Raw genomic sequence first — 11342 nt, 5'->3', positions numbered from 1 at the left:
TGGACAGCGCGCTTCTGGTGTGTCCGCACACGCACCCAGCAGGAAGGCCATCTTCCTGTCCCTCCCACCCCGAGTCACTAACAATAACAAGGCTGAAAAGGAAAAACCAAACAGAGTCCAGCCGGGGACTGTGACAACATCACGCCTACACAGACATACTAGGTAGACTGGAGTCAAACGCTTCCTGATGTCCCCAAGAGGAAGAGTGGCATAGGAGTGGAAAATGGCGCTGGGGAGCGAGGAGAGAATGTCATCTCGGAAATAATCCCCCCAAACAAAAACTTTTGCTTGCAGGTAGAATCAAATATTTATATATATATTTATATATATATATATATGTATATAAGCCTAATTGATCATGTAAAATAGCCATTCATTTCAAAATTAGATCTACGATAAAAAATTAATATATCCGATATAGGGCCAGTGTGCAGGGTACGGGAGGAGTGGGGGTGGGGGGAGAGGAAGCACGCAGCTAGGAATTAAGCGAAAACTTAATCATAAAAGCAGATTAGAAACAAGAGCCTTCACAAATATAGCACAATTGTGTCTTATAAAATTATTATAATACTCTCTTTATACTTGATACGATTATATCAATAATATAGATTCACTTGTTATTAAGGTTTCTTAGAAACATGCAAAATTCATTGCATGATGCATCTGCAAAACATATTAAAATCCTTCTAGCAATAATACATCTTCGAGCTGATATGCACCCAGGTTTTCCTGACTCTACAGCTTCAGGTGTGTCATTCAACATGAACTGGACGTGGGGGACCAAACTGTATTGGTTTTCATCCCTTAGCGGATGTCAAGGGCTGGAGATGGGAGGGAGATCGATCCATGGAGACTTATGCTCTAGTCGACACTCTGTTAAGTTACTGTACACCGTACTCTTGTGGACGACACCGCAGCCTAGTAAATAAATAAGTACAAAAGGGGCTGGGGGCGTACGTATCAGCTTCTGAGGACGTAGGTAGCAAAATACTGGTTGAGGGTGGGGGTTGGCTAACAACACTCGCGAGTAGTGGCATGATTGCTGATGGCACCCTGGATCGCGGAGTAATCTCCCAGAGATTAAAATGAACACACACACACATACACAGACACACTGGTTTGTCCTTGATCTGAAATGATTTCACATGCTCTTTTAGCAAAGTCTTTAGAAGATTTGGCCTCTTAAAAAGAAATGCAAGTATCAAGATAATTGATCAACCAAACAGGGGAGCTGACAGGTTCACCCGATGCTCGTCTGAGGTTCGTTCTCTCTCCTTTTGAAGACCAGTAATCACTGGACCATGATTGGGTTAAGACTGTCAACCCCTGGTAACAGTGAGCTTGCAAATGAATCACGGGCGGGGGGGACACGATTCATCTCGGCCTCTCGAATTCTAGGGACTGTTTCCACTGAGGCAGAGAAAAGAGGCAGCGGGTATTTCAAAGCCTCCCCCAACCCCCAATCCCACCTGGCTCACATTCTGGGCTCCCCCGTTCTTTCGTTCCAAAGACGTGTCAGGTGGAGAGTCACTGGCCCCAGGACAGGTTCATTTTAACATCTCTGGTTGGGGGGATCCCAATGGTGGAAATCGACAGAGGGGCAAGGAAAATATATCAAATCGTACCAAAAAAAGGGGCGGGGGAGAGCTTGTTTGCTTTCTAGGAAGGGTTAACCTACAGCCAGACAGGACTTCGACATAATTAAACTGGACACTGTACATTATACCATCTTCCACTAAGATAATGTTCTTGGTTGTAAGAGAGAGACCCTGAACAGTTACTCACATTTGGACTAATAACCCTAAAATTTTCAGGCCCCCCTCCCCTCAATCTGGAACAAGAGAAAAGGCCATGGCCTTAAAATTTTAGGGTTAAGGATCATTTCCCACTGTGGGGGGGCCTGGGGGCTGGGGAGGCGTTGGTTCTCAGTGGCGGGTTTCATACTGAACTCTGCAAGATGGGGTGCACAAACTGGGGGTTGACATACGAGAACCCCTCGAAATCAGACTGGTCTATGTTAGCAATGACCAGCTGATCGGGTGGTGTCAAGACAGGCTGCCCTCGCGTGAAGAACTTGTCAAAGTTTTCTGCGCCTTTGCCACACTGTGGAGAAGAGAGAAAAAGAAGGAAAGGTCAGTCATTATTGCAAAGCACAGGGGGTGGCTCTCTGAGAGGCCTCTGTAGGGACGAGTGTGGCCCGGGGGCATTGGGACTGGATGAGGCAGGAAGAATTCTGGAGAACCTGCACACCTACCGGGTTCCAAAGCCAGCCACAGCAAACAATAACGTAGAGTCACTGGGCTGTAAACCTTCAATTACCCTTGGAACTGAACCCCTCCAGGGAAAGGCACTGCTGATAGTAAAGGCAGCCGCAAGGACACGGCCCGTTTTATTTCACTTCCGCTTCAGAGAGCCAAGCGGGCTATGGGCATGATGCCACACACACGGGGCCACGAGTCACAGTCCACGCTGAAAGGCCAGGATTTCGGGTGGGAATGCAGACAGCGACCTCTGAGCCAAGAGGTTGAGATTTCTGTCGCACACGTGGTTCTTTGCAACCACAATTGTAATAAAGTAAGAGATGTGTTATTCATGCAACTGGAAAAGTTCTAAAAACCCCAGTCCCCAGTCTTCAACCAGGACTGAGGCAGGGGTGGTGGCAAGGTTGGGACATCACCCTGGGGCCCAGCTGGGCTTTAGCGTATCTAGATCTATCGGGTCAACTGCAGGTTGACCTCAGGCTGGAGGGGTTTTGCTTGGGTGCCCTGAGCAGGGGGACCAGAGTCTCCTCTCTGTCTTGGCTATTCCTCTCCTCCAGGGTCCACTGGGGCCCTCAACCCAGACAGGGCTGCAAGCACTGCCTGCAAATCGGACCCCAAAACGGGGGAAGGGGTGTCTTCACTTTCTCAGCCCCTCAGGAGGGTTGTGGCACATTGACGTCCCCAGGACCCCAGATGACTCTGAGACACGGGTGATACCAATCATGGCATTGCCCATGTTGCAAATGATCACCCTCCTACCTGCTGGTACCACGGGGCGACAGGAATCATTTCCGAGTTAGCACAGTTTTACACTAACCAGGCATCTCTGGATCATCAACAGAGGACAGCTCTAGTTACACTGTGAAGGGGGGAGCGGGGAGAGGGGGGCATCCCACTCCCGTGAGGGTAGAGGGTAGAGCGGCCAGAAGAGCCACGCCCCCTCCCTGGGCCGCCATGGAGGTTAAGGGCACAGTGTTTCGCGAGGACCCCAGCATGCGGTGAGAGCGCAAGGGTTGCTGTTATTTTTGTAAGGCCGGTTTAGTCTCACAGACCGAATTCCCACTTCCTCTTCTACATCTTCCCCATCTTCTAGAAGGTTTCCTTGAGAATCTAGCTTCATTAGGCTTTGTCCACCCCGCTCCTGAGGCATGTTATGAGTTGAAGTGAGGTCTTTCACAACGGACGGTTTTCCTTTCAGAGGGTGTTTTTGTATTCATGAGCGGCCACCCATTCCGAACTGGGGAGATTCCACACCAGGGGACTGTGTGGGGCGCTGGTGGCCTCCCTGTGGAGGCCGTGCCGTTGGGCCCTGCTCATCTCGCAGGCCCTGCACCCTGCACGAGAGACGGTGCTGTGCTAGAGGAGGACGCCCTCTGGGAACTTGGTTAATCGACGCCCGGCACTGTAGGTGCTCCCAGCGGCCGGGACGCATGCTCCCTTAAAAAGAGATCATTCGCATTTCTTTTGCTAGTCACTAACCACGCAAAGATGCAAAGAAGGAACTTCTAGGAAAAGTGAGAGGTGAAGTCTCGAAGAGGAAGAGGAAGGTGAGCCAAGGCAAAACGTGTCTCCAGCCATCCAAGCTGGGATTTGCTGAACTGTTCTGTGAAAAGATGGCACAGGTCTGACCTTTCCTTTGGGTACCATCATTAGGGCGTTCACAGGTCATCTTCTAATGGGAGGTTCCAAAAGCCATGGCTTAACTGCCAAATAATTCAACAAAAAACTAGAAGAAGAGTCCCCAAGGTCTAAAAAGATGACCACATATACATCAGCACTGAGAAGTCTGGGGATGGGGATGGATGCTCAAGGACGTGAGATTCTAGAACTGCTGTCCTGGGGATGGTTACTCCTAAGGGCAGCCACAGCTTGTGAGGTAAAGTGTGGTAACACACGGGGCAGAAACCCTCACTGCTTCAGGCCTCGCGCTGTGTGGGCTGCCGGGCCACAGCTAAGGGGGCTTGCGGAGACCAGGCCAGTCCAATCCCAGCTCGGTGATCACACTGCATGGGAAGAGGACCGATGGTCTCAGAACTGCTCACCCCCAGACACCTCTTCCTTTTCCTTCCCATGCTAACTTGCTCTGGAATGTTCCCTGGTCCTAAAGAGAGAGAAATCACACTCCAGCAAAGCAAAGCCTTGCTTAAAGCCCATTCACTGAGCTGAAGGGACAGGCTGAAGGCAAAGAATAAAAACTCAGCGTGAGCGAGTGGATCTCAGCAAGCCACAGGCAGGAAAGACCTGGAAACACGGCAGGTTGCATCCCAGGGTCAGATGAGACCCAAAACTAGAAGGACCTCTTGTTCCAAGAGAGCTCCCATCAGGGATGCTGCTTTCCCCCTCTCAAAGAGCAGAGATTTTAATCACAGGTTTGGTACTATGAGAAATAGCACTTATTTTTCCACCATGGAGGGTCTCTTAATGCGTTAAAAAATAAGCCCTCCGTAACTCAGTGAAATTAGCCCAGAGACAGACAATCTTCTTTAGGCCAAACAAGAGAAGATCTTGACCTGATCGTTTTTCAAGATGTTTATGGAGGAAACTGTTGAGTACCCTCCCATCTCCACCACCAATGACTAGAAATAATGAAAATCAGTGCACTTTGCATCTTCAGAGAAAAGATAAAGCCTTCAACAAGCTGTTATATTTTAAAACACAGAAGATTCCTCCTGCCGTCGATGGGCCAACCCTACTCATAACCATCGTCTTGTGCACAGCAGGACTCAGGCGCCATCTTGGATGTAGGAGCGATGAAGACGATGCCCAGAGAATGAAGGGTTCAGGGGACACTGGGTGATACTTGGGAAAGACTGAGTGAGTGACAGTGGGGGTGAAGAATGAGGCTGGCCAGACTACAGACATCCTCTCAACCTTCCTCAGAGATGGTGCAAGGTTATTACCATGGCCACCGGAAGGGCAGCCTCTGTTGCACTGTGTGACAACAGGCAGGTTGGGGTTGGCCATGGCCTCGGAGCTCGAGGCCACCTGCAGCTGTACGCAGTATTTGCTACTTGGGAGCAAAATCCCCTGGTGGAATGTTTATTTCCTTCACCTCCAAAGGCCACCCACACCTGTCACCAGTGGAAGCTTTTGCCATCTGGGATGCAAAGCACCACACAACTGGTGTGGGACAAAGATGGAGGAGAGGAGGGTAGCAGGAGGGACCCCAAACGTGGCTGGGCCAGTGTGTGAGCCCAGACAGTTCTTCTGTTTCTCCCCGAGAGCAGAGATTGTGTTTGACACCTGAGGGAAAATGGGAGGTACGGTGGGGAGAAGGACCCGCCAGAGGTCAAAAGCCCAGGATACAACTTTGGGAAACTCACCCCACTTTTATCTTTGTAAAGATAAAAGGGGGATGTGAACGTCCACCTTCCAAGGCAATTGTGGGGATCAAAGGACCAAGAGTGTGTGCAATCCCTTCTCACCATCAGGCATGCTACAACTTAAGGCACAGCACATACCCAGCATGTAAAGGGGATAGGGTTCATATGTGAGGGATGAAGGGACACCATTAATAATCTACCCACCTTACTTAGCTCTGGATTTGGGACATATGTCCTTTGTTGTTCTGACATTCCTCCCTATTTGGTGAACTCATCAGTTAGTAAAATGAACCCGGTAGAAATCAGGCACAGTAAAGATGGGACAAAGCATGGGAAGATGCTGACTCCAGGTGAACTTTGGGATCACAGCACTCCCCATCCACGGCCCTGGACGGTGCGTGGTCCACTCACCACCTCGCGCACCCTGAGGGCCGTGGGGAGAGATCGCCTGCCACGCGCAAGTCGGCTTCTCATGATTCTTACCTGGGAGAGGCCATCGAGAATGCACAATACATGTGTTGATCTCATTCCTGTCCTTTACCTTGGTGTCTCAGTCATGTAGATTATAACCCCACGGTCACTGGTATGGGAATTAGGGTGAGTATGAGTAGCTCGAAAACACTGCCATTACAAAGCAAAACCAAACCAAACCCAGAGGAGCAGGCAGAGCATGGAACCAAGAGAGAGGAAAGGCGTGTTGCAAGAGGAAGGAGAAAGGAAACTTATTGAGGTGGGGAATGTCTCTGGCTATTGCCAGATGTAGCAGGGCCTGCTTCATCTTAGGGGATCCCATGTTTCAGTCCCACTGTGCGGTGGTCCTAGTGCAGCGTTAGTAGGAACCCTGCTGACGTCTGTGCATGGCTTTCTGACTCGCGGTTGTGTGCGGACTTCATTTAGTTACATGACCGACAGCAGACATGAACGGGAATATTCTGCTTTGAGCCTCCCGGGAGGTCATGTCCACACCATGGGACCATCCAGTGAGGGGCCTGAGGCCCCATGCAGCAGCCCTTTCTACGACCAGCATGCTCAGGGAATGGTCTTCCGTGCATGACCCAACACTAGCAGGAGCACACACTTGGGGTTAAAAAGTGGGGTTAGTTTGCTCATTTAGTCACTCAAGGATCTGGAAACGTGCTCACCGAAGGCCTGGATGCCCACTGTAGCCAGTGCATTTTGGTACAGAAAGTCTGGAGAATAAGAACGGACAGAGGAGAGTATTTGGAACAAAGAGTCAGTGCCTGTGGTGGGAACTTGAAAATCAGAATGGCCCGTGTAAAGGATGCCACAGACCCACATGCACTCACGTGTGAACATCTCCCAGATATATCACCGGGTGAAAGGTCCAAGGTGAACAATGGAACGCGTGGTACAACCTTGCTGTGGGTATGATCACACACGCTCACAGCTTTCCAGAAGCTTACGGGAGAGATGGTAATTAGTGGGACCTGCATTTGGGGTGGGGGAGATAGCGTCTTGTCATTTTGTATCTATCTTTCCTTGCTTACCTATCTCGCCACAGTGAGCTAATGTTTTAATAATGATTTCTTAAAAAGGGATTAGGACCTCCTTCACCTTCTGCCAATACCACCTGTGGTGACAGACCGGAGGTTTTCATTTCTCAGGCAAAATTAAACAGTGCTCAGTGATCTGTTGCCTCGGCGCACACGTCAGGAATCCGTGAGTCGTCCTCGCGCAGGCCAGGCTGAATCTTCTCTGGAGTGTTCCCATTTTAGCACACGTGCTGCCCAGGCGAGCACTAGAGCGCACCTCCGGAAGGGCCAGCGCTGGACCAGGGCGAGCCGGTTCTTTGGATGGGTTTGTTGACAGACTCGGATTATAAGCTACACATCAGCTGAGCGGATTCTTGTAGGTGTCAGAGCCACGCATCTGTGAGGGGACAGTGCTGGCTCATCCCGGCCGTATTCTGTGGAACTGGAATGTGCACTCCATTTGGCCTGGCTTTATGCCAACGGCCCGCTTGGGAGGATTCAAGGCTCCCTTCCCAAAACAGGTTGTGGGGATGATCATCAGTGTCGGAGACCGTCACTTCAGACAACGGGAGGCTGTCCGTTCACACGCCATGAGGCGCACGGGCTGTGCGAGGACCCCATCCCTCACCACCGAAGATCCCCGAGGCTGGTGACAAAACTACTTACTTATCTGGATTGTTATTTTAAATGTCTCACGTCTTCCCATTTCTCTTTCAAGCAGAAGAGCACTTGGGGGTGCCTGGGTGGCTCAGTCAACTAAGACTCGGCCTTCAGCTCAGGTCATGATCCCAGGGTCCTGGGATCAAGTCCTGTGTCGGGCTCCCTGCTCAGCGGGGAGCCTGATTCTCCCTCTCCCTCTGTCCCTCCCCCTTGCTCGTGCACACATGCTCTCTCTCGTAAATTAATAAACAAAATCTTAAAAAAAAAAAAAAGCATTGGGGAGGGTAGTTATCAAAGAATAGGCAGACTCCTTGCCTCTCATCAGCCCAACAGAAGCTGGCTTAGGCTGGTCTAAAGGCACAAATCACACTGAGGGCACCATGAGGCGGCAGGCTCCGGTCTCCGGAGGCTGGTTAGGGTTCACGTATTGGTGGAGCTCCCAGAGTCTTGAGAATCTCTCACTTTTCCAGGGCATCATAGTTCCTGGCGCCACTGGACGGCAGGAGAACCTACCTACTACCCAAGAGGACAACTGCACGCAGCCCAAGGCTGCCTACGGCACTGCGCGCTCGGACCGGTGGTCTGGGTCCCTCCTCCTTCTATTGGGATGGCCGCCACTCTGCAGAATGACCTTTTCCGAGGGATCCTTCAGAAGAGCGGTGGCCTTGGTTTGAGGCAAGACACATGGAACATGTAGGTGTAAGGAGGCATCACATTTGCAACTTACTCTCAAATGGTTCAAAAAAAAAAAAACCAAAACAAACCCGCCCATGTGTGTGTCTGCACACACGCACACTCTGCGACGTAGAGAAAGAATGATAAAGCAAATGTGCTAAAATGTTAACATTTAGGGAATCTGGGTGAAGCCAATGTACCAATTCTTTGCGCTATTTTTACAACTCTTCTGCAACACTGAAATGAGATGCTACTTCAAAATTAATTATTTTCAAAAATTAAAAAGGCATGCTGCACTGACTTTGAGAATTAAACCGGCATCAAACTTTCCAGACAAGCTAATGGCACCGTAAAATGCCTTGTTTCACCGCACTCTACAGACCCTGTGTTTTTGGTAAATCGGAAGTCTGTGGCAGTCTGGGATCCACAAAGTCTACTGGCACGATTGTTTCCAATTGCATTTGCTCACTTCTTATCTCTAGGCCACATTTTGGTAATTCTCACAATATTTCAAACATCTTCATTATTATATTTGTTACAGTGATCTGTGATCAGTGACAGACCTAAGAACTCCCGTGATGGTTAGCACTTTTTAGCAACAAAGTATTTTTTTTTAAGATTTTATTTATTTATTTGACAGAGAGAGATCACAAGTAGGCAGAGAGGCAGGCAGAGAGAGAGGAAGGGAAGCAAGCTCCCTGCTGAGCAGAGAGCCCGATGTGGGACTCGATCCCAGGACCCTGAGATCATGACCTGAGCCGAAGGCAGTGGCTTAACCCACTGAGCCACCCAGGCGCCCAACAAAGTATTTTTAAATAAAGATACATGCGTTGTTTTTTCTTCTTATGATACAATGCTAGTGCACACTTCGTAGACCAAAGGATGGTGTAAACATAACTTTTAGATGAACCAGGAAACCCCCAAATTCATTGCCTCGCTTTACTCTTTCATGTACTTCATCACATCGTGGCCATCTGGAACCAAACCCACAGGCACCCCGAGATACACCTGTAAAGGATTTCGGGGTGACTGGGAAAATGAACTTGACTGTACAATCTCACCACCACGGCACCCACATTTGTACCCACTGTTCCTATTCTCTCTGGCTCTTGCCGCAAGGATGACAGCATCCTGATGAAAGTTATATTTTTCCCCTCTCTTTTTTTTGATAAAATAAGGACAGTAATCTCCCCAGAAAGGCTCTCCATGACAGACAAGCCTATTTCCAAAGGGCTCTGCTCATCTATCAACTCAGGAATATATTTTGCAGTGTTAACTATAGATTAATCTCTCTTTCTCTCTCTAATAACCACTTAAGTATCGTGAAGGTTTTTGGCTCACCTGTGAACTAGCTATTCTGCTCCTAGGTGCCAATGGATAGAATTCAAAAAAGGAAAAAGAATCAATTAACTTTCCGATTCTGATATTTGTATAAACTGTTATTTATCACGGGCAGGATGAATGGGAACTTGAAGGCTGTTCTCGGGTATTTTATTCACATGAATAATAAATCAGGGTAAAAGCCTACAAAATTCAAAGCGACACTGGATCAGAGTTTTGGGCTCATGTGTGCCTCAGCCTTTGATTATTCAAGCAAAGCAGAAAGAATGCGCTCTCCTTCCCTCCATGGGTTCTCAGGATGCCGGGCCAAGTGGGCTTGGCCGTGCCATCTTTTCCCCTGGAAACCTCCTCTCGCACCTGATGCCATGGGAGGCAGCCTGGCCCCTTGTTTTTCTCCCTCAGCAACTTTTACCTTTTCAGGTAAACATTTACCTTTTCAGGAGTGACATCTTCTTTGAACTTAAAAATTTAAAAAAAAAAAAATTTCTTACATGGACTCTTCTGAACATTAATAAGCCTCTATGGGGACTCAGGCTTGTTCAGAACATTGGCCAAATGCTGAGCGGACGGGCCTTGGTCTGTGGATCGGAGGCTCTTCCGCTGTTGTGTTTTCTTTCAGAGAAAAAGGAAACCAGTTTGCTGTGTGCTTTTTTTCCGTAAAGAAGGAGAGTTATGGGGCACCTGGGTGGCTCAGTGTGTTAAGCCTCTGCCTTCAGCTCAGGTCGTGATCCCAGGGTCCTGGGATCGAGCCCCACATTGGGCTCTCTGCTCAGCGGGGAGCCTGCTTCCCCCTCTCTCTCTCTGCCTGCCTCTCTGCCTACTTGTGATCTCTGCCTGTCAAATAAATAAATAAAATCTTAAAAGAAAAAAAAGGAGAGTAATGAGAAAGAGAGAGTGCGCTCACCTCCAGGAGAGTGTAACACAGCTGTTTTTCTTTTTGCTTTTGTTGGACATAATCAACCCGTACATAAGTGATGGCTGCATCTTCTAGACAACTGTCTTCACCTTCACAGTTGCACACAGCAGGCTTTTGGGTACGTGGCTCTGCCAGACCGGACTCCCCTGCCCCTCACCGGCCTCCCCGGGGGCAGGCTGTTCCCTGGCTCTGCCGCTTGTGTGCCTGGGATATGCAGCTCTGAGCCCCCACACTCGCCGCCATCCGGGGCGACGGCCACAGTCCCACACACCTGACGCGGCCACGTTCCTCTCTCCACTTGGAACGCGAGTCAATTCAAACCGAGTCCAGAACACGGCTGCACGGCAGGGCCTGACCTCCCCGTCCCTGCGAGGTGGGAAGTTCTGTGTGGAGCGTCCTGACGGATTTATGCATCACAAAGGCTTGATTTTGTGGGAGCCAGGAGGGAATGGCCCCTTAACCCCCTAAATCTCAGGGAAATGGGTTCACGGCCACTGCTGAACAGGCAAAAGCATCAAGCAAACTTCACGAACGCAGACCAGCTTCGCCCGCTGGGGCTCTCGGCTCGGCTCAGAGGGGAGATGCTCCCCGGGAGGGGTTCGGCACACACGCGGTCCAAGTGTCAGTCACCTGGTAGCCGGGGACGGCGAGGATGTCTTGCTCTGTCTCCCTT

At 49.7% G+C, this 11342-nt stretch overlaps 1 protein-coding gene across 2 annotated transcripts in view; it reads right to left on the bottom strand.

The window, feature by feature from the left end:
* Window positions 1–1638: 1638 nt before the first annotated feature.
* PRKCA (protein kinase C alpha) overlaps window positions 1639–11342 on the bottom strand; it is a 383972-nt gene continuing 374268 nt past the window's right edge. Inside the window, exon 17 of one of the 2 annotated variants that reach the window (XM_032870794.1) lies at window positions 1639–2103. In XM_032870794.1, the coding sequence (XP_032726685.1) occupies window positions 1939–2103 (165 nt within the window). In that variant the 3' untranslated portion in view covers window positions 1639–1938. Of the gene's footprint in view, window positions 2104–6325; window positions 6775–11342 lie in introns of those variants that run through there. The other variant, XM_032870795.1, reaches the window with a different exon arrangement.

The sequence above is a fragment of the Lontra canadensis genome, unplaced genomic scaffold (assembly GCF_010015895.1).
Source record: "Lontra canadensis isolate GAN:19392208 unplaced genomic scaffold, GSC_riverotter_1.0 scaffold41, whole genome shotgun sequence".
In the NCBI taxonomy this organism is placed as follows: domain Eukaryota; kingdom Metazoa; phylum Chordata; class Mammalia; order Carnivora; family Mustelidae; genus Lontra; species Lontra canadensis.
Note: the sequence above shows the minus strand (reverse complement) of the source record. Positions and strands in the feature narration are given on the sequence as shown.